Below are 18793 nucleotides of genomic sequence, written 5' to 3'. Positions count from 1 at the left end.
ACATAATGGTTTTACCACCACTTATTGTCTGCAGATACACCAAAAATGAGTATATAACATAAAAAATAAAACTATACAGTATGTATGGTCAATATAGATGCCAGAGCTTTTGCAGACAATTGAATGAAATATTGTCTGCAAAGCTCTGGCATTAACATAGACTATAGATTCCATAAAAAGTTTATTTATTAATAATCATAAGATCAGTTGCCATTTGATGGTATACTATAAATAAATAAGTTATTATCGTCATTTTTTTTTCTGATTTCAGCTCCTAAACATTGTTCTCCTGGTCAGTTTGAGTGCCGAAATAAGAATTGTACGTACGGTTTCCGTGTTTGTGATTTGGTCGACGACTGTGGCGATAATTCTGATGAGGAGGCGTGTGATGAGAGACGATGTGAAGCGTGGCAGTTTAAATGTGGCACCAACAAATGTATTCCACGCGGATGGAGGTGTGATGGATCCGACGACTGCGGAGACAACTCTGACGAAAATGACAGCCAGTGTAGTAAGTCTGGCTTGATTTCATTTTGTTCAGAGACCTATATTATCGGAAATAAAATAAAATTCTGTTGATAACAATTAAACTGTTGGGATATCTACATCCAAAGATGGAGTTACAACACTGCTTGATTTCTTTTCAAAGAACCACCCTGCCGAAACAAAAATAAAAAGTTTGTTGATGACAATTAGACTGTTAGAACATGTATATTTAAGGTTATTTAAGGATGTTCCAGGTTTAGGAGGTGAAGGAAATCTAGAATTATAGCCCCATAGAAAACCTACCAACCAGCAGTCACAACCTATCAACTGCCCTACATAGTATTTGCACCAACAACCAAGAGGTGAAGGGTTTGTTGTAATATGTCGGGACATCTGAACCACTATAGATCACTGATGGAAGAGAGAGAAAGACTGAAGTGATTTAAAAGATGTCCCAACACATTACCACAAGCTCTTCACCTGTTGGAAGTCCATGTGGGGTAGTTGCCAGGTACTGACCAATGGTTGGTGGTTTTTGTCCAGAACTCTGACTTTCCTCCAAAATCTTAACAATGGCACATTCTTAAATAACTCTGACTGTTAATTGGACAATTTACTAATTAAGCCAAACCAATATCTGTAGACAGAAACATTCGTGATCTTTGTTGTCTGTTACAGAGAACATGACTTGTGGATCTCACCAGTTCACGTGTGACAATGGAAAGTGTATCCCGAGTACGTGGAAATGTGACTACGACGACGACTGTGGCGATAGGTCAGATGAGAAACAGGCGTGGAACTGCAGTAAGTCATTTCACTGGGATTACACTATAAATCAGATAATATATACAGGCATAGAACTGCAGTTTGTCATTTCACTGGGATTACACTATAAATCAGATAATATATACAGGTGTGGAACTGCAGTAAGTCATTTCACTGGGATTACACTATAAATCAGATAATATATACAGGTGTGGAACTGCAGTAAATCATTTCACTGGGATTACACTATAAATCAGATAATATATATACAGGTGTGGAACTGCAGTAAGTCATTTCACTGGGATTACACTATAAATCAGATAAGATACATGTATATAAGCTTTACATACACAGATTTTGTATATTTTATAGTTCAGAGGGTCATATTGCATTCCAGAAAGTATTACATGGATTGAAACTTATTTTATTATTACTCAGCAACTCGGAAGTGTCAGAAAGGTTGGTGGCGCTGTAAAACAAACTACCGTTGTATTCCTGACTGGCAACGATGTGACGGACGTGATGATTGTCGTGACAACAGTGATGAAGAAGAGGCTAATTGTCCGAAATGTCACCCGACTGGAGATTGGCAGTGTGCCAACAAACGATGTATTCCAAAGCGTTGGCTGTGCGACTTTGACAACGACTGCGACGACAAGAGTGATGAGGATGCGTTGATGTGTGGTAAGGAAATCTCTTCTTAGCAAAGGTTATAAACAGTAATCTACTTCCAAATGTTTACATTAAATCTGATTGATATCCAATGACTCTGTTCGTGAACATTTTTAGGTCACCCTAACATTGGTCATGGTGACCGATTGTGATAGTCTTTTGTCCGCCGTCAAGCGGTCGTCCGTCGTGTGTTTACATTTCCTTTTGAACGCCATAACTTGATTAAATATAAACCGAGCTTAATGAAACTTTGTATGTAGACTAACATTAGAAATATCTCGGACAAATTCGAAAATCAGCTTGATTCGATGGTAATAGAATGAGTAATTGCCCTTTGCACTTATAATTGACATAACTAATTTGTATCAAATATTAGGTGACCTTTCTAGTTGTATATGTCTATTCATTGTGACGCCACAACTTGGAACCTTGAGCACTTTTCATTTGCTAGAAAATTCAGCGGGATGTCATGATTTGAAGATGCATCTGCTTTAAAATGAAGTTAAGACTTAAAGCTCTGAACAAATATTTGAATTTGTACAATATGTAGTCTTGTGAATGTTTCATTCATTATTTTAATGAACATCATATTTGTACCCATTTTAGCAAAATGCTTAAATATTTGAAGATTTAATACCTTTAATTAATGAACATCTATTCATTTAAATCTTTTAGAAAATAACATGAAGTGACTACTACATTTACCGTTACAACTAAGAAGTACTGTAAATATGTTAAGTGACTATATATATGTAACTACATTATCATTACAGCTAAGAAATACCGTAAATGTTCCGAGTCGGAGTTCCTGTGTAAGAATAAGAAGTGCATCCCCAACAAAATGAGATGTGATAATGACAACGACTGTGGTGACAACTCAGATGAAGATCCCCACTATTGTAAAGGTATGATAATCATGTATCTAAGAGTTATCTCCCCTGATTTGTTTTAATTCTTCTTATATTTTACTTTATTACGAAAAATATCTCCCTTTTTTCATGTTTTAAAATTCCTTCTTAAGAATTTATCTAGTGATTTCATACAGATTACTCATTACTGCTTCAGTGAGATATTCAAAGTCATGGGGAACAAATATTAAAGGTACAATCATTAACAGATTGCTGTATACTTCAGTTCTTCTATTTGTTGTTTATAGATTATCTCCCCTTGTTTACCAGAGTACTGAATATTCTCCCCTTGTTTTCCAGAGTACTGAATTATCTCCCCTTGTTTTCCAGAGTACTGACTTATTTCCCTTTATTTTCCAAAGTACCATAAGTGACAGACTGAATTATCTCCCCTTGTTTTCCAGAGTGTCATAAGTGACAAACTGAATTATCTCCCCTTGTTTTTACCAGAGTACCATAAGTGACAGACTGATTTATCTCCCTTTGTTTTCCAGAGTACCATAAATGTCAGACTGACCAGATTCAGTGTCCTACTGGTCATTGTATCAGTAATAAGTCCAAATGTGACGGTCAGCGAGATTGTAAGGACGCTTGGGATGAACAAGGTTGTCCACCACGTTACCCTGGCAACCGTTACTGTCCAGCCAATCAATTTCAGTGTGACAACACGGTATGAACAATTATAAAAATTACTTAAAACAATAAGCTTAATACAGAAATTTTGATACAGGTTTGAAATAATAACTGGAATAAAAAAAATTCTGAATTTGTGAGAAAGGTTGCAGAAGTATTGTTGTGATCCAATTATACAGTGCATGTGGTTATTTTTGTAAGTGCATTTTGCAAGTCAGACCTAAAACTAGAAAATTAAGTTTAAGTGAATCACAATTTTACAAATTGGGTTCAAAGGTAAATGGAATTAAACCTAAGAAAATTCTTAGTATTTTGACCATGACTACCTGTCAAATCACCAAAAATATTGCTCATGCAAAAATAATTCATGGGATTTACCTGAGTGAAAACTCATTGTAATTTTCCAGATTTGTATACCACGACGATGGCGTTGTGACGGAAATGATGATTGCGGGGACGGTTCAGATGAACGTCCAGAAATCTGCCAACTGATTGACTGTCCACAGGACACGAGATTCCGGTGTAACAACTTCAAGTGTATCCCGCGCTGGAGATTGTGTGACAAAGTGGACAATTGTGGTGATGGCTCCGACGAGAACAACCACGACCTGTGTAAGATATTAGGAATAGGGATGGTAGCCATAGAGATGTTAGCCACGGGGATGGTAGCCATAGGGATGGTAGCCATAGGGATGGTAGCCATAGGGATGGTAGCCATAGGGATGGTAGCCATAGGGATTGTAGCCATAGAGATGGTAGCCATAGGGATGGTAGGCCATAGGGATGGTAGCCATAGGGATGGTAGCTATAGGGATAGTAGCCATAGATATTGTAGCCACGGGATGGTAGCCATAGGGATGGTAGCAATAGGGTTAGTAGCAATAGATATTGTAGCGATAGAGATGGTAGATATTAGGCATAGGGATGTAGCCATGGAGATGTTAGCCACGGGGATGGTAGCCATAGAGATGTTAGCCATGGGGATGGTAGCTATAGGGATGGTAGCCATAGGGATAGTAGTCATAGGGATGGTAGCCATAGGGATGGTAGCCATAAGGATGTAACCATAGAAATGTTAGCCAGGGGGATGGTAGCCATAGGGATGGTAGCTATATATGGATAATAGCCATAGATATTGTAGCAATAGAGATGGTAGCTATAGGTATTGTAGCTATAGGGATAGTAGCCATAGGGATTTTAGCTAGAGGGATGTTAGCTATAGAGAAGGTAGTCATAGGGATGGTAGCGATAGAGATGGTGGCTATAGAGTTTGTAGCCATAGAGATGGTAGCCATAGAGACAGGTAGCTATAGGGATGGTAGCCATAGAGATGGTAGATAGGGATGGTAGCCATAGGGATGGTAGCCATAGAGATGGTAGCTATAGGGATGGTACTGTATATGGACTTATCTTTATGGTGTTTAATTTCTCAATCTAGACTTCTATGGTTCTAGTATCATTTATTTGAAACATTTTTGCGACAATTTTATTTCTATGATTTCTTAAATTCAGCCGCACACAAAGTTATGCTGGTTTATAGTATATGTCAGTCTTTATTTCCTTTTTTATGGTTAATCATATCCTGTGTTCTGAGAGATAGATGGAATAATGATTCATGTATTGATGAAATACATCAGCATATCTTTTAAAATGACAACTCAAACTTTTGTTCCCAAATGCCTAATATCAACCCACTTTGACCAGTATCAAGATCATTTGACTTTTCTACACAGGTACCCCTAAACCAGCCAAGTGCTCAACAGATCAGTACCGATGTGCCAATCGTCAATGCATTGATGCTACAAAAGTGTGTAACGCCATCATGGACTGTGAGGATGCGTCTGACGAGCGAGGCTGTCGTAAGTTTGAACTGTATTGAACTGAATTTGCTGTAGTTAATTTATAAGTTGTCTGCAAAATTTTCATATGGTTGTTCATTTGTTGTAGATAAACTGTCAGGAAATGTGAACTGTTCAGTAAACATTTTAATGTACCTGGTATTAATTTGTTGTAGATAAACTATCAGGAAATGTGAACTGTTCAGTAAACAATGGCGGGTGTTCCCAGACCTGTACAGATCTCAGTGACAGTGGATACTACTGTTCCTGTCAGGAAGGGTACAAGATTGCTGTCAACGATCGCAAGTCCTGTGAAGGTGAGTTCATGGTCAACGATACTAAATCCTGTGAAGGTGAGTTCATGGTCAACGATACCAAATCCTGTGAAGGTGAGTTATACAGTCTATGATACCAAATCCTGTGAAGTTGAGATTGAAAATCCTGTGTAGGTGATCAAGTTTTAGTTGATGACTAGAATTTCGGTGTTTTTTAAATGAGCTTCATATTTCATACTTATACATAAAAAAAAAATTCTATTGGTCAAATTACAAAACATTGGTTAGAAATAATGATGCAAAATTTGTGAAGGTGAGTTACAACTGAAAATTCTGAGATTTGGTAATCTAAGTATACCTCTTTTTCCAACATATATTTTTTAGCTTGTCTATGGTTCAAGATCATCATTTCCTTTATATACATGAATAAAAAAATCTATTCAGTAACATTGGTTAGAAATATTGAAGCAGAGTTTGATACATGTATGAAGCGTTGTTATTTCACAGACGTTGATGAGTGCAATAAATATATAATAGATATGGAACAATCTAATACTTATTATGAAGTGATTTTGTTGATCCCCACAGGTTTTACTTTGGCTGTTAATGTGATGTTAATTAATCAAACAAAAAAACAAACAAACAACTTTGTTTTACTGTATAATGAATCTTTGTCATGAACAATTAACTGTGGTTATCAATTTTGTTGTAACTGTGTGTTACTGTTACAGTATATAATAAACCGTTGTTATTTCACAGACGTTGACGAGTGTGCTCGGTGGGGAACATACTGTGCACAGCAGTGTAAGAATGTGAAGGGATCATACAAATGTCTGTGCACTGACGGATTCCACGACGTCAAGGGCAAAGGAACGCACTGTAAACCCAAAGGTTAGTACACACAAAAATGATCAAATCTAAATCCAAAAATTAACAATTTGGTGGGATAGTCGATCGAGAGCGCATTCATCGTTTTATAAAAATTGCTTCTTGTCATAAAGTTCTGCATAGTTTGTAACCACATTTGGCCTATTAAATTGAAAAAATGCCCTTATAAATAAGGAATTTTATAAACAAAACTGGGCCCTGCAGGTCTCACTCCCCGATTAGGTTATATGTACATTCAAAAGTTTTTTGCTGAAACATTTTGATTGTTTAATTAATTCTGAATTTGGATTCTCTGTCAAGATTTCATTACAATGTGGCAGATTGTGCACAAACTCTGATACTATTATCATTTCAGGTGGACAACTGTTGATCTTCTTTACCAGTGGCCACGAGGTAAGACAGGTCATCCCCGACAAAAAGGCGTACTCTGGAACGCTAAGTTGGGGGCGCCACATGGGGGCACTAGACGTTGATGTGGATCGTCGTCTTCTTTACTTTTCTGATCTATCATTGATGAAGATTGAAAGAGCTGGAATTCCTGACGATATAAAGAATGGTGGCCCGCCGCGTCCCCAGGATTTAAACGCAGATGTGACCCAGGTGGAGGGGATCGCCATTGATTGGGTAACAAAGTAGGTCAAGAGTCAAATTAAAATTAAGAAAAAACTTATTAATAGATGCAGAATGACAGACAAGAATTAGCTATTGATGAGTTTTTAAAATGCTTTCTGTTGATCAACATTTTATCATGGAATAAAAATCAGCAAAACATTAAATATTTTCAATGCGTTATAATGAATACATTTGTCTAATAACAGTTTAATGCTTTCTATTTATTAAAGTGTTTTGGCTTTGCTCTATTCATAAATATCTGAAACTCAAAGAACTTATACTAAACTCCAAGTTTTAGTTCCATCAAGGTTTGTAATGTGTGTGTTACGTAAAGGACAGATAATGAGCTCTTTCTAATCTCATATAATTTTTGACTGTCTGAAATTATTAGTGTTTTGATATGTTCCTTCCAGAAATATTTATTGGACAGATTCGAGTCGGCGGACGATCTCTGTTGCCCTAGACGACGGTCGATACCAGAAGACCTTGATAAGGGATGACTTGGTTCATCCTCTGGCTATAATTGTCAACCCTAAACTGGGGTAAGTTAGGATTGATCCTTCAGGAGTTACCTCCCCTTCATACATTGTTTGTACATTTCCTCCCTTAACCTTCATTGTCAACCCTAAACTGGGGTAAGTTAGGATTAATCCTTCATGAGTTACCTACCCTTCATGTATTATTTGTACATTTCCTCCCTTAACCTTCATTGTCAACCCTAAACTGGGGTAAGTTAGGATTGATCCTTCATGAGTTACCTCCCCTTCATACATTATTTGTACATTTCCTCCCTTAACCTTCATTGTCAACCCTAAACTGGGGTAAGTTAGGATTGATCCTTCAGGAGTTACCTCCCCTTCATACATTATTTGTACATTTCCTCCCTTAACCTTCATTGTCAACCCTAAACTGGGGTAAGTTAAGATTGATCCTTCAGGAGTTACCTCCCCTTCATAATTATTTGTACATTTCCTCCCTTAAACTTCATAGTCAACCCTAAACTGGGGTAAGTTAGGATTGATCCTTTAGGAGTTACCTCCCCTTCATACATTAATTTTACATTTCCTCCCTTAACCTTCATTGTCAACCCTAAACTGGGGTAAGTTAGGATTGATCCTTCATGAGTTACCTCCCTGTTATACATTATTTGTACATTTTTAGCTCGCATATTCAAAGAATAGGGGGAGCTAATGTTGTCAACCCGGCGTCGGCGTCGGCGTCAGCGTTGCAGGCGTCCCATTTCACGTTAAAGTTTTTGAGCAAGTTTCTGTTTCTTCAATTGTTTAAGCTCAAGTCATCATAAATGTTTATGATTTTATTTTCCTAATGTGTATGGATGCTGAAAGTGATAATACAACCAATTTGGGGCCCTTTAGGGGGTTTTTGAGTCTGTTAATTTGTCATATTTCCATGTTTAAATAGTAAATACTTGAACATCAACTTCTTCTGAATAGGTGAGCTTTGCCAACAGCTCTTCTTTCCCTTAACCATCATTTTCAACTCTGAACTTGAATAAATAGACAATTTTTTTACTATGGAGTTATCTCCCTTTCCATTCTTTACTTACAACCTTTTGATCTACAGCCACAAGAGAAGTTATCTCCCCTTTTAGGCTTTACTTGCTCTAACTTGTTAACCTTTAACTTCAGTATTACTTAACACAAAGGAGTTATCTCCCCTCTTTACCTCCTCTAACTTATCAACTTTAAACCTAATATTACTGGTACTCAAGACCACCAACCAAGGAGTTATCTCCCCTCTTTACCTCCTTTACCTTATCAAATTAAACTGAATTATAACGGTACTCATTACCTCCAATAAAGGAGTTATCTCCCCTCTTTACCTCCTCTAACTTATCAACTTTAAACCTAATATTACTGGTACTCAAGACCACCAACAAAGGAGTTATCTCCCCTCTTTACCTCCTTTACATTATCAAATTAAACTTAATTATAACGGTACTCAAAACCACCAACAAAGGAGTTATCTCCCCTTTGTTCTATTTTCATATTGTTTTTTTTTTGGTCAGATTTGATAATATAAAGATTTGATCGACAGATTGCTGTACTGGACAGATGCAGGCAGCACCAGTCCAAAAATAGAACAGGCTTGGATGACTGGTGAGGAACGGTCAGTCTTGGTCTTCACACGGCTCGGCCGACCAACAGGACTAACCCTTGATGACCACATGGACGACAGACTTTACTGGTGCGACTCCAAGGAAAACCTAATCGAGTCCATCAAGCTGGATGGGTCAGACAGGGTCATCGTCGTCGGGAAAGGTGAGGTCAAGGGTCATTATGTTGGTAGTCCTGCTGTGTGAACTAGTGGGTCATGGTCAGAGGTGATGTCATTTACTTTGATCCACTAGAAAACACAACTATGAAACAGTTTTATAGTTGTGTTTTCTTTTTATGTTTATGGAAACTATCACATGGACATGGTTCTTTTTTACTTATATAACTAGATATAGATTCACTAGATTTTCTTAGATATTTGCAAATTCAAGATGTAAGACTCATAATGCTAACCAAAAAGAAATATTTACAACTTTTACATGCGGATCACAAATTTTTTTTTAAACATCGCCTGATCTCGGTTTTTGTCCTCATATAAGCCACACTCCAGGGAAAGATCCTAGTGCACCCATTCATCTTAATTTTCAACAGAGGAAAAAAATCATCTAAAGGAAGTAATATTTTCTTACTGCTCAGGTTTATTTAAGGTCTTTTTATCAAACTTTGTTTTTGATTGCAAAAGTTTTCATTTTAAAGCGCCCAACTCTATCATAAGTACTTTTGATATCTTTCAGGCCTAGACAATCCCGTCAGTTTGGATGTATTTGGAGACTCATTGTACTGGGCTTCCCAACAGATGGGCGCCGTCATGAAGATGGATAAATTTGGGCGCGGTGTCAACGTCACGCTACAAACAGGACTCCTACTGCCCTCTAGTGTCAGAATAATGCACCCGAAACGTCACAATTTATCAGGTAAATTATTATTAGGATAGATTTACAACTGTACAAAAAGCATTGAGGAGACGATAATGGTTCATGAAAATGTGAAGAGAAACAAATAAAATGGTTGACGTGTATTGTAAGAAATGTTCTTTGCAATGCCCCATTAAGTTAATTTATCCATTCCAATATTTCTGTATGAAATGCTTCAATTCTTTACAAACCAAATATATATATCTGACAAATATCTTTATGTACGTAAATTATATTTTGTACATAGAAGTAATTTGAGGCTTGTTATGTTGTGTCTCAATAAAAACCAGTCTGATAGAACAAGCCATAAACTGTGATATGTTTTAATTGCCTCAGCGTAAAACCAATTCTATATACTGTGATATATTTTATTTGCCTCAGTGAAAAACCGATGTTCTGACGATGACAGTGAGAAGTGTAGCCATCTTTGTTTGCTGAAACCTGACGGAGCTGCTTGTGCTTGTCCTGACCGCTCACAGTTTATTGACGACTCTACGACACAGTGTGATGCAGGTGAGAAACATGTTAAGACTTTTATCTTACAGCGTGAGAATCATCCAAACCGTCCCCCATCTAAATGTTCCTGTCTGAATATTTCATATTAAGACATTTATCTTACAGCATGGAAATCATCCAAACCATCCCCCATCTAAATTTCATATTAAGATATTTGTCTAACAGCGTGAGAATCATCCAAACCGTCCCCATCTTAATGTTCCTGTCTGAATATTTCATTTTAAGACATTTATCTTACAGCGTGGGAATCATCCAAACCGTCCCCATCTAAATGTTCCTGTCTGAATATTTCATATTAAGACATTTATCTTACAGCGTGGGAATCATCCAAACCGTCCCCATCTAAATGTTCCTGTCTAAATAATGGAATCTGTGTGATGTCTTCCAACAGGACCTACAGCTGTCATTGTGTAGAAGGTAGTATAGAAACTGGGTCAAGGTCAGAGGCAAGGTCATGTTCAAATTCGTGGATAAAGGTCAAAGTTCAGAATCATGTTCGAAGGTTAATCAAGGTCGGGTTAAGGTCATAGTTGAATTGGTGAATTTAGATCAAAATTTAGAACAATTTAAAAAAAAAAAAAGATATAGGTCAAGTTAAATATTAGTTTAGGTCGAAGAAATGAAAGCAATAGATTTATCATACAGAGAGTTTATAGAATATTTCCACCAAAAGAGATGTCTAGAAGTTGAGTCGATAAAAAATACTCAAAAGTATAAAAGGTTTGTTTTAGACAATTCACAAGTTTAATTTTAATAGATCAATTTATTTAAAGTCAGCTTTTACCTCATATATTAACTCTATGTTGAATTTTAATGTAATTTGTCAAAGTTAGTTGAATTATGTGCATGGATGTGACAAACAATTTGTCAAAGTTAGTTGAATTATGTGCATGGATGTGACAAACAATTTGTCAAAGTTAGTTGAATTATGTGCTTGGATGTGACAATTGTAAGCAGTACATTGAAAGTTGTATTATTTTACCACAAAACAAGGGACAATACTCTGTAATTCATTCACATTGACTGATTGAGATGTTGAATTTTAATTACAGGCTACACGGGGAGATACTGTGAAGTTAGTAAGCCTATCAGATTAGTTGTGGAGGATGAAACACCACGTAAGTATAAAATACAGTATACAGGCTACACGGGGAGATACTGTGAAGTTAGTAAGCCTATCAGATTAGTTGTGGAGGATGAAACACCACGTAAGTATAAAATACAGTATACAGGCTACACGGGGAGATACTGTGAAGTTAGTAAGCCTATCAGATTAGTTGTGGAGGATGAAACACCACGTAAGTATAAAATACAGTATACAGGCTACACGGGGAGATACTGTGAAGTTAGTAAGCCTATCAGATTAGTTGTGGAGGATGAAATACCACGTAAGTTAAAGTATAAAATACAGTATACAGGCTACACGGGGAGATACTGTGAAGTTAGTAAGCCTATCAGATTAGTTGTGGAGGATGAAACACCGCGTAAGTATAAAATACAGTATACAGGCTACACGGGGAGATACTGTGAAGTTAGTAAGCCTATCAGATTAGTTGTGGAGGATGAAACACACGTAAGTATAAAATACAGTATACAGGCTACACGGGGAGATACTGTGAAGTTAGTAAGCCTATCAGATTAGTTGTGGAGTAAGCTATCAATAGTTGAGATGAAACACCACGTAAGTATAAAATACATATACAGGCTACACGGGGAGATACTGTGAAGTTAGTAAGCCTATCAGATTAGTTGTGGAGGATGAAACACCACGTAAGTATAAAATACAGTATACAGGCTACACGGGGAGATACTGTGAAGTTAGTAAGCCTATCAGATTAGTTGTGGAGGATGAAACACCACGTAAGTATAAAATACATATACAGGCTACACGGGGAGATACTGTGAAGTTAGTAAGCCTATCAGATTAGTTGTGGAGGATGAAACACCACGTAAGTATAAATACAGTATACAGGCTACACGGGGAGATACTGTGAAGTTAGTAAGCCTATCAGATTAGTTGTGGAGGATGAAACACCACGTAAGTATAAAATACAGTAACAGGCTACACGGGGAGATACAGAAGTTAGTAAGCCTATCAGATTAGTTGTGGAGGATGAAACACCACGTAAGTATAAAATACAGTATACAGGCTACAGGGGAGATACTGTGAAGTTAGTAAGCCTATCAGATTAGTTGTGGAGGATGAAACACCACGTAAGTATAAAATACAATATTTGACCCAATAAGTACCTCATCCCCTCCCTCATTTTTTAGTCTTCAATTTCACTTTGATTGCTTCAAACTGTGTTGGTGTCCATTCTGATGTCTCTTGCAAATTGATTCATGGCTTATTTTATACAACACTTTTATAAAAGGTAAGTCCATTAAATTAATTTGTTTCTATTAACCATCCCCGTATTTGCTTCAATTTTTAGCCCACCATCATCAGATGGTGGGCTATTCACATCGCCCTGCGTCCGTGGTCCGTCGTCCAACGTCCGTCGTCCGTCCGTAAACAATGCTTGTTATCACTATTTCTTAAAAACTGCTGCAGGGATTTTGTTCAAACTTCACATGGAGGGTCCCCTTGGTCCATATTTGTGCCATACAATTTTTGAGGCTGATCGGAAAAACAAGATGGCCGCCAGGCAGCCATCTTTGATTTTGGCAGTTGAAGTTTGTTATCGATATTTCTTGAGAACTACTGAAGGGATTTTGTTCAAACTTCACATGGAGGTTACCCTTAGTCCCTAGTTGTGCCATACAGATTTTGAGGCTGATCGGAAAAACAAGATGGCCGCCAGGCAGCCATCTTTGATTATGGCAGTTGAAGTTTGTTATCCCCATTTCTCAAAAAGTGCTGAAGGGATCTTTCTCAAATTTAATATGTAGGTTCCCCTAGGGCCCTTGTTGTGCAAATTGCATTTTTGGACCAATCGGTGAATAAGATGGCCGCCAGGCCCCCATCTTGGATTTCGATAGTTAAAGTTTGTTATAGCTATTTCTCAGATAGTACTGAAGGGATCCGTCTCGAATTTCATATGTAGGTTCCCCTAGGGACCTAGTTGTGTTAATTGCATTTTGGGACCGATCGGTTAACAAGATGGCCGCCAGGCAGCCATCTTGGATTTTGTTATTCAAAGTTTGTTATCGCTATTTCTCAGAAAGTACTGAAGGGATCTGTCTCAAAATTCATATGTAGGCTCCCCTAGGGCCATAGTTGTGCATATTGTGATTTGGGACCGATCGGTCATCAAAATTGCTGCCAGGCAGCCATCTTGGATTTTTATATTCAAAGTTTGTTATCGCTATTTCTCAGAAAGTATTGAATGGATCTTTCTCAAATTTCACATGTAGGTTCCCCTAGGGCCCTAGTTGTGCATATTGTGATTTGGGACCGATTGATCAACAAGATGGCCGCCAAGGAGTCATCTTGGATTTTGATAGTTGAAGTTTGTTACCGCTATTTCTCAAAAGGTACTGAAGGGATCTGTCTCAAATTTTATATGTAGTATGTTTGAAAAAGTTTAAAAAGTAGAGAAAAGATCCATCTTTCCTTTGTCAGATATAGATCATTCTTTGGTGGGTGCCAAGATCCCTCTGGGATCTCTTGTTAATACTGTTTACTAATATAGATAAGTTTGACTACATTTAAGGAAATTTTGAACATGGGGAGGTGTAACCAAGTAAAAAAATGTGGACTGTTTGTCCTCAAAGTTTTGTATTATTGTGACAAATCATGTGTCAGATTAGACGAAACATCATGTTTTATAGGTCGTTAATAGTTACAGAATATTTATTGTTTTTTTGGTTCGTTACAGCGGTGACCGCCATTATCATTCCCATCCTCGTCATCTCGGTAGTCATCTGTGGTCTAATTCTCTTCCTCTGGATCCTCAAAAAACGCGGGTAAGTAATCACATCTATTGATACACCCCAACCAAGTAATGGATGTGGGGAGGGGAGGGGTGTTTAGTGTAATCCTCAAATAATGCGGGTAAGTAATCACATCTATTGATACACCCAAACCAAGAAATGAATGTGGGGAGGGGAGAGTGTTTAGTGTAATTCTCAAATAACGCGGGTAAGTAATCACATCTATTGATACACCCCAACCAAGTAATGGATGTGGGGAGGGAGGGGAGGGGTGTTTAGTGTAATCCTCAAATAACGCAGGTAAGTAATCACATCTATTGATACACCCCAACCAAGTAATGGATGTGGGGAGGGGAGGGGTGTTTAGTGTAATCCTCAAATAACGCGGGTAAGTAATCACATCTATTGATACACCCCAACCAAGTAATGGATGTGGGGAGGGGAGGGGATGTGTGTTTTGGTGTAATCCTCAAAAAACGTGGGTAAGTAATCACATCTATTGATACACCCCAACCAAGTAATGGATGTGGGGAGGGGTGTTTCGTGTAATCCTCAAATAACGCGGGTAAATAATCACATCTATTGATACAACCCAACCAAGTAATGGATGTGGGGAGGGGAGGGGAGGGGTGTTTAGTGCAATCCTCAAATAACACGGGTAAATAAATCCACATCTATTGATACACCCCAACCAAGTAATGGATGTGGGGAGGGGAGGGGAGGGGTGTTTAGTGTAATCCTCAAATAACGCGGGTAAATAATCACATCAATTGATACACCCAAACCAAGTAATGGATGTGGGGAGGGGAGGGGAGGTGAGTTTAGTGCAATCCTCAAATAACGTGGGTAAGTAATCACATCTATTGATACACCCTAACCAAGTAATGGATGCGGGGAGGGGAGGGGAGGGGAGGGGTGTTTAGTGTAATCCTCAAATAAAGCGGGTAAGGAAGTACATCTATTGATACACCCCAACCAAGTAATGGATGTGGGGAGGGGGGGGGGGGTGTTTAGTGTAATCCTCAAATAACGCCGGTTAGTAATCACATCTATTGATACACCCAAACAAAGTAATGGATGTGGGGAGGGAGGGGGGGGGGAGGTGTGTTTAGTGTAATCCTCAAAAAACGCGGGTAAAGTAATCACATCTATTGATACACCCCAACCAAGTAATGGATGTGGGGAGGGGAGGGGTGTTTAGTGCAATCCTCAAATAATGCCGGTAAGTTATCACATCTATTGATACACCCAAACCAAGAAATGAATGTGGGGAGGGGAGGGGTGTTTAGTGTAATTCTCAAATAACGCAGGTAAGTTATCACATCTATTGATACACCCCAACCAAGTAATGGATGTGGGGGGGGGGGAGGGGTGGGGAGGGGTGTTTAGTGTAATCCTCAAAAAACGCAGGTAAGTTATCACATCTATTGATACACCCAAACCAAGTAATGAATGTGGGGAGGGGAGGGGTGTTTAGTGTAATCCTCAAATAATGCGGGTAAGTAATCACATCTATTGATACACCCCAACCATGTAATGGATGTGGGGAGGGGAGGGGATGTGTGTTTTGGTGTAATCCTCAAAAAACGTGGGTAAGTAATCACGTCTATTGATACACCCCAACCAAGTAATGGATGTGGGGAGGGGTGTTTAGTGTAATCCTCAAATAACGCGGGTAAGTAATCACATCTATTGATACACCCCAACCAAGTAATGGATGTGGGGAGGGGAGGGGAGGGGTGTTTAGTGCAATCCTCAAATAACACGGGTAAATAATCACATCTATTGATACACCCCAACCAAGTAATGGATGTGGGGAGGGGAGGGGTGTTTAGTGTAATCCTCAAATAATGCGGGTAAATAATCACATCAATTGATACACCCAAACCAAGTAATGGATGTGGGGAGGGGAGGGGAGGGGTGTTTAGTGCAATCCTCAAATAACGTGGGTAAGTAATCACATCTATTGATACACCCCAACCAAGTAATGGATGTGGGGAGGGGAGGGGAGGGGTGTTTAGTGCAATCCTCAAATAACGCGGGTAAGTAATCACATCTATTGATACACCCCAACCAAGTAATGGATGTGGGGAGGGGAGGGGTGTTTAGTGTAATCCTCAAATAACGCGGGTAAGTAATCACATCTATTGATACACCCCAACCAAGTAATGGATGTGGGGAGGGGAGGGGAGGGGTGTTTAGTGCAATCCTCAAATAACGCGGGTAAGTAATCACATCTATTGATACACCCCAACCAAGTAATGGATGTGGGGAGGGGAGGGGTGTTTAGTGTAATCCTCAAATAACGTGGGTAAGTAATCACATCTATTGATACACCCCAACCAAGTAATGGATGTGGGGAGGGGAGGGGTGTTTAGTGCAATCCTCAAATAACGCGGGTAAGTAATCACATCTATTGATACACCCCAACCAAGTAATGGATGTGGGGAGGGGAGGGGTGTTTAGTGTAATCCTCAAATAACGCGGGTAAGTAATCACATCTATTGATACACCCCAACCAAGTAATGGATGTGGGGAGGGGAGGGGTGTTTAGTGCAATCCTCAAATAACGCGGGTAAGTAATCACATCTATTGATACACCCCAACCAAGTAATGGATGTGGGGAGGGGAGGGGTGTTTAGTGTAATCCTCAAATAACGCGGGTAAGTAATCACATCTATTGATACACCCCAACCAAGTAATGGATGTGGGGAGGGGAGGGGTGTTTAGTGTAATCCTCAAATAACGTGGGTAAGTAATCACATCTATTGATACACCCCAACCAAGTAATGGATGTGGGGAGGGGAGGGGTGTTTAGTTCAATCCTCAAATAACGCGGGTAAGTAATCACATCTATTTGATATGAAGTCCAAATTTTCATTTCACATTTAAAAATTATCATTATAAGCATGAAACATTTTAATTACTCAAACATTCTGATAATCTGTTTCTCCTCGACAGGAAATTGTTATTGAAGGCAAAAGACCTAAAGCCCGGTGTGGGTACAGCTGTTACCTACAGGGAGGGAGGAAACATTCAGATTGCTTCACCACCATTCACGTACGACCAGACAGCTACAGATACAGTAAGTCAAAGTCACAAATAGTTCTCTTTACTATACAACATGAAATGTTTGTTGTAACGTTTGTTGGTTTCGTTGTTGCTCTATATATGAAGTGTCCTTATTACAAAGACAAACCACAAATATTTCTATACTGACAAAAAATGAAAATTGCAGACCAGAAAGATTTGAAATTCCCACATATATTTAAGGATTAATTTGAATAGATTTTTATGTTATGGTGATAAACACAAAAATCTGAGTGTACTCTAAATAAAGCGTGAAGCGGTTTATTATGAGAGTACATACAGATTTTTGTGTTTTATCTCCATAACATAAAAATCTATTCAAATAAATCCTTATAATTCAATTTACTAAAGAAAATCTCTTCAATACTCAAAATTCATTTTTGGACTCTTTTGCCTATGAAATCATTACGCCGTCATCTCAGCCAATCAGATGCAACATCACAAACGGCGACGCCATTTTTTCCTTGGCTGATAAAGTAAATTTTTTAGCCAATGAAAATGTTTGTAACAAGCAAAATTTAGTTATTTGATGTTATACAGTAGTTGGTTAATTTTACAATAAGAACATTTTTGTGATTTACTTTTTCAAATTGATATTTATTAACATGGAGATTGGGACTAATTCAAGTACCATATGATACCTGATAACGTCTGTGCAGGAATGACATTAAAAGATGATATCCATCAAGTACCATATGATACCTGATAACGTTTCTGTGGGAATAACATTAAAAGATGATATCCATCAAGTACCATACAATACCTGATAAGATTTGTGTGGGAATATTGGAATAATATTAAAAAGTGAAGAGTTACGTACCATTATCACTTGAGATACTAGTCCCGCATAAACATTATCAGGTATCACGTCACACATGAAATAGTCCCATATCATTCACACATTGCCATTTTTAGCTCACCTGGTCTGAAGGACCGAGGTGAGCTTATGGGATACCGCAGCGTCCGGCGTCCGTCGTCCGTCAACAATTGACTTCTTCTCCATAACCGCTGGTGGAATATCAATAAAATTTGACTGGTAGTATCCTTATGGGCTACTAACTGAAAATTGTACAAATGATGGGGCTGACCCCCCAGGGACCTGAGGGGCGGGGTCAAATGGGGTCAATTTGGCTATTTCCATAAAAACGACTTCTTCTCTGAAACTATGCAAGAGATAGCACTCATAATGCAATGGTAGTTGTTATAGGGTGGGGATTCAAAATTGTACAAATGATGGGGCTG

At 38.4% G+C, this 18793-nt stretch overlaps 1 protein-coding gene across 13 annotated transcripts in view; it reads left to right on the top strand.

The window, feature by feature from the left end:
- The window catches only part of LOC138311137 (low-density lipoprotein receptor-related protein 2-like), a 173379-nt gene that overhangs the window by 80249 nt on the left and 74337 nt on the right, over positions 1-18793 (top strand). For 3 of the 13 annotated variants that reach the window (XR_011206526.1, XR_011206527.1, XR_011206525.1), the window contains exons 63-76: positions 272-511; positions 1165-1290; positions 1690-1935; positions 2697-2828; positions 3326-3501; positions 3872-4076; positions 5198-5323; positions 5479-5619; positions 6337-6468; positions 6821-7097; positions 7491-7619; positions 9136-9359; positions 9890-10069; positions 10451-10582. Coding sequence is in view for 7 of the 13 variants with exons in the window: in XM_069252598.1 (XP_069108699.1) it covers positions 272-511; positions 1165-1290; positions 1690-1935; positions 2697-2828; positions 3326-3501; positions 3872-4076; positions 5198-5323; positions 5479-5619; positions 6337-6468; positions 6821-7097; positions 7491-7619; positions 9136-9359; positions 9890-10069; positions 10451-10582; positions 10901-11002; positions 12558-12623; positions 14407-14494; positions 17423-17546 (2846 nt within the window). In the remaining 6 variants the exon portion in view is untranslated. Of the gene's footprint in view, positions 1-271; positions 512-1164; positions 1291-1689; positions 1936-2696; positions 2829-3325; positions 3502-3871; positions 4077-5197; positions 5324-5478; positions 5620-6336; positions 6469-6820; positions 7098-7490; positions 7620-9135; positions 9360-9889; positions 10070-10450; positions 10583-10900; positions 11003-11637; positions 11704-12557; positions 12624-14406; positions 14495-17422; positions 17547-18793 lie in introns of those variants that run through there. The other 10 variants (XR_011206530.1, XR_011206529.1, XR_011206528.1 and 7 more) reach the window with 8 other exon arrangements.

Source organism: Argopecten irradians, chromosome 16 (assembly GCF_041381155.1).
Source record: "Argopecten irradians isolate NY chromosome 16, Ai_NY, whole genome shotgun sequence".
NCBI classification, from domain to species: domain Eukaryota; kingdom Metazoa; phylum Mollusca; class Bivalvia; order Pectinida; family Pectinidae; genus Argopecten; species Argopecten irradians.
The sequence above is the reverse complement of the archived record's forward strand: the minus strand, read 5'-3'. Positions and strand labels throughout refer to the sequence as shown.